Below are 4,903 nucleotides of genomic sequence, written 5' to 3' on the forward strand. Positions count from 1 at the left end.
CTGCATCTCGCTGCGCGGGGTTGAGGGTACTGTTGCTGAAAGAGTTCTCTGTAGTACTCTTTCGTGATCCCCATCACCTCCTCTGGTGCTCTGTGATGGCTGCCATCCTGTGCTCGAAGGCAGCGGATCTGTTCCCCTGCTACTCTGGACCCATGTGTCTTGAAGAAGTATTTGCTCATGCGATCTCCCTTCCTGGTCCAAAATGACAAGGAAATGTGGAAAGTGAACTATGATCTCCTGTGCGTGATCCCAGATCTCTTGCACCCTGAGCTCCTCTAATCCAGGCGAAGACTTGCCGTAAACGTTGAATGGAGGCTGTCCTTTGTGAAGACCTCGCTCTCTCGCCCACAACTCCTGCCTGACCAGCAGGGCTGCCTCTACACAAATCTGGTTGGACTCCGTTAGAGTCTCCTCTATGAGATCCTTGAGGTCATCCCATCTCCATGACCAAAACTTCTCGATGCGCCTGCTCACCTCCTCCTCCGCAGAGATGGACCTAGATGAATGTGAGAACACGCCCAAACTCATCACATAAAACACGAAGTTATTACGTCATCGCATCAACTAGATTAGAAACCTTCAACTTCATCATCCACACTAGGGACCAGCTACCATGACATACCCACTAAAGTATGTGCCCAGTAATGGGTATGAACCTTTGCATCAACGTCAGTATACACATAAACCCCACAAGCTGATAAACTCATACCCAGGTGAGCTTGATTGAGGTGCCAGAAATCTCAATTGATTTGCAGGATATGCACCTGCTCAAAGATTCAAAGAAAGGATCGATTCATTGTAACTGCAAGAAGCTTCATGCAGAGACATACTTTCAACAAATGATGCTCTCACATCATACACTTAAGACAAAAAATATGTCAGGGCTCCTTCATTTCCCTCGCTATATTGTTCTTTCCTACAGGCCTATTCAGATGCAAGAACGTAGAGATTTACGCAATTCGTGTAATTTTCATGATTCAAGCACAAGTGGTGTGAGCTATGCAGAAGGAGGAGGTTCTTGCCTCTAAAGGAGAAACACGATACAAGGTTTAATATAAAATGGCAATTTTGCTTCATCAAGAAGATCTTGTCCTTTCCATTGTGTCAAGTTACAACTTTATAAATAATTTCAGGCAGTGACTGGCAGTGTCATATCAAGAAAGTGAGAAGGCTTGTCCAAGACTCCAAGGCTGTAAAAACTTGCAGTCGGAATTATTTCTATGTCAGTGTATTCCTCTTCATTCTCTCGTTTCTTCCCTTGTAAGGTTGACTATACCTTTAATTATTCAAGTGCAAACTTCGAATGCCCCCCCAAAAAAAAGGAATTTGATCGTTCGGAAAAAAATCTTAATACAACAGAATCAATTCTGTAAGCCTCCGCTAATGACTCCTCTCTCCAATTACGCAGGTTCCCAATTATTCAACACTCAAAAGTATAAATACATATGGATCCACATCCATTTAAAATGTGTAATTCATGAAATGAAACCGGGCTTAATACGGTCGACACACCTTCACGAAGTTCATTTTTCACAGGATATCCAAGGGCACAACACTAAAAAGCAGTTGCCCAATGGATAAATTGGAAGACCGCTGCTCAAAGAGCATAATACAGAATACTCACTACTCTGTAAAGCCTGCATTGTCCTGTTGTGCAGACTGGGCAGCAAGCAGCTGGGCCTCCAGCTCTGCAATGCGCTGCTGCTTGTGCTGCACCATTCTCAGGTCCTGTTGATGAGCTGCTTCAACAGCCTGCACCTGCTCCTCCAGCTTCTGCACCTCACGCTCCCAGGCCTCATCTGTCACCTCGAAGATACCATGGGCTACACGAACAATCCGCCATAAATTTAGGATGACCAGCAACCCTGCAGTCTCGGAGTCGAGGAAAATCTCCAAGCACAGAGCAGTAACAACAACGACAAGGTCGAGGACATAGCCAGGGTGGGTGAAGAAGGAGAAGCCCAAAGCAACGAGGAGGCCAAGGATGTTGAGGGCGAGGATGCAAAGGACGGATATACCGATCCAGTAGAGGAAATCCCAGGATTCGGACACCTCGAATTGGGAGGTGCATTGGCAAGATTGAAGCATGGAGATGCAATGGGAGAGGTCATGGGAGTCGCTACTGAGGGTATGGAGAACATCTACGACGGTGGCAAGCAAATCGAGGAGGAGAAGAGCCAGGATGAAGCCATGGAAAGCTGTGGATTCAAGCACTTGGGCAAGCTTTCTCCGCCATGGTGCTCGAGCCTCTTGCTGTCCACCTGCTTTCTTGTTCGTCTTCTTCAGCCATGCCTGTGTTATGCTCGCCAGACTCGCTTTCAGCTCCTGAAAGCTTTCCTTTCCCGAATCTTCAGCACCGCCCAGAAGCCCTTCCTGCAAATTCTCCATCGCCCACTTGCTGATTTCGATCGCCCACGTTTGCAAACAATCCTTCGACTGATCCGGTCACTCAATTTACTTGTCAATCTGCCTATCTTCCGTCCCAACGCTGCCAGCTCCAACCCAACTCCTTGTTAATCCTCTGCTATTTCGCAGACTCATCAGCAACTTCCCACTCCTTGCAGACGGGGGCTGTCACTATGTCTATGTGTCGGGCATCTGAGATTCCTTCGAGAATCAGCATTGACTGTACCACGCATCCAAATTGATATGTGCTGGGATGCAGACACGTTCGATCGTGAGCCACCGACAGGGCAAGGTAACGGAACATTACCGACGACGCAAGTTTTACACATTCCCACGTGAGATATGCACAACAGGAGCTCATGCACCCTCTTTGCATTCAACACATCTTTCTTTGACGTTATTCAAGAAGTGGGCAATTCTTCAGGTCAGGCCACCGAAGTTCGCCGGGAGCCTACCAGAGAATGGGCCGACCAAGGGCGGCGTCAAGGTCAATGGGGAGGGCCAGATAGGTTGATAGCTCAGGCATTTCTAGGGACTCAACGTCGGAGGGCCTCACAACTCAGCACCCGAGAGAAGATGCATGATAGCCTGACAACTCAAGCAATTTTGGACACATCAGCATACTTTAAGAATCTACCATGAGTTGCAAGTGACACATGGAGAAATGCTCGATCGACGACCTGAAAATCACTAAAAGCACGCCCTAGCACCTGAAACTCCTAATGGGGTTTTATATGCTCCATGAATGGTTTGCCCTAGTCTACAGCGTTTGCCCCACGACACCTGCTCTGGCCATTTGGGGGTTTTAACAGTTTACGAGGTGTTGAGGTTGAGGATATCTGATGACCATCGGGCCAAAGCAAAGATCGTTTTGCCCAGCGATTCACATCTCCATTGCATGAGAACCAATTCTAAGAGCCAGTAGGCTCAATCTAGATAACCGACAGCCAACTGTGATGTTGGCTACCTTCTCTAGCCACAAGTGTGACGCACCCGTTGTATTAAAGTCATTTGTTTGTAGCTCACAACTCCATTAGTTGGAAATTTCAAGTGCTAGGGGTACCCATTGGAATGGATGGAGATCTCTAAGAAAGCCGTTTCCAAATTTGTGTAGCAATTTTTCATGGAGACTTGCATTTATGCTACAAATTTCCAAAATACTCAGCCATTTCAATGCTAAGGCCCTTCAATCATATAGGCCGTTGAAAATGCCTTAGTGGAGGGGGTAAAACGGGGGGAGTGGTTAAGGACATTTTTTACATGCGTGCCACTGTGTGTGGGTGCATGGGCAAAGGTCTAGGTATATCTTTGGCGTTTTTATCATTTCTGCCTCCTGACTGTGCGTCCTCTTGGCTCCATTCCTCAACATCTTCTCTACCTCTATGATGTGGTAGACTACAAGGAGGAAGGCAAAGAGCAACTTGACAAGGGTATGAGCAAAAGGAAGTTTTTAGAGTGGGCAACACTTGCACAGATTAGTTTTTTAGCAGCCTCATCTTTCTCAGTAAAAATTTAGCTTTGTACGATGGCTAGTTGTGTTCCCTAGTTTTCTATTCCACTCAAAAGTTATAGATTTAAAGCCCTTGTGAAAAAGATTTTAATAAGAGAGCTCAAATGCTCGAGCGCACTGCCTCTAGGAGTAAATCATTGACGATTGCACATGACGTGGTTATGAGGACTCGCATGGCATGAAGAGGCACTTGCATGACAAGTGACAAGCATCCAAAAAGTGATCGTTTGGCACTAATGGGGTACCATATATTTATCGAACAATCAATACAAGGTTTATACGTGTGAGTATAGAAACCAAGCATTGATATGATGACCTATCAACACCTCTTGACTTCAGCATCCAAAGGACAAACGAATGATTCTTTGTTTTGTCGCTTTGCTAGTATTAGAGATTGTAAGTGAATGCAAAGAATGAATGTTTTCATGCACGACATTCGTAGCTCATGCACGTATATCAATAAGACGCATTGGTGCCCTAAAGCACTAGCCTTTGATATTGGACCATTGCCTATGTTTCTTCCTCCCAACTGTGGGGTTTCGCTCATTGCTTGCATGGATGCAATTTGAAGCCTCATTCTCAATTTTGGCTGCATCGAACTGCATTTGACTTAAGCTGCAACAAAGTCACCTGCCAAATCCTTGCTTGCTTATTGTTATCTGTTCATCGCTTCCATGGATGCAATTTGAAGTCTTATTCCCAAATTTGGCTACATCGAGCTACATTTGACTCAAGCAGCAATAAAGTCACCTGCCAAATCCTTGATTGCTTATTTTTATGTGTTCATGGGTGATAGTGCAATGAACAAGCTTGAGAAAAGATAATCCTTCACCATATACCTATCACATTACTAGAACTAAGCCATGCGTTGATTCACCTACCAAATCCTTACTTGCTTATTGTTATGTGTTCTCGGGTGGCAGTGCCACGAACAAGCTTGAGAAAAGAGAATCCTGCACCATTTACCTATCACATTACTAGAACCAA

At 45.5% G+C, this 4,903-nt stretch overlaps 1 protein-coding gene across 1 annotated transcript; it reads right to left on the reverse strand.

The window, feature by feature from the left end:
* Window positions 1-1,596: 1,596 nt before the first annotated feature.
* Window positions 1,597-2,527, reverse strand: LOC147636524 (voltage-gated hydrogen channel-like protein). Its single transcript, XM_086801157.1, has one exon. It carries the CDS (start codon window positions 2,386-2,388, stop codon window positions 1,624-1,626), a length of 765 nt encoding a protein of 254 aa, XP_086657283.1. The 5' UTR covers window positions 2,389-2,527; the 3' UTR covers window positions 1,597-1,623.
* Between the last annotated feature and the right edge of the window lie 2,376 nt (window positions 2,528-4,903).

Source organism: Cibotium barometz, chromosome 8, assembly GCF_041138505.1.
Source record: "Cibotium barometz isolate CiBa-2024 chromosome 8, ASM4113850v1, whole genome shotgun sequence".
In the NCBI taxonomy this organism is placed as follows: Eukaryota; Viridiplantae; Streptophyta; class Polypodiopsida; order Cyatheales; family Cibotiaceae; genus Cibotium; species Cibotium barometz.

Bases quoted from the DNA above. Each gene is read 5' to 3' on its own strand.
- LOC147636524 (XM_086801157.1), bottom strand. From the start codon at position 2,388: ATGGAGAATTTGCAGGAAGGGCTTCTGGGCGGTGCTGAAGATTCGGGA.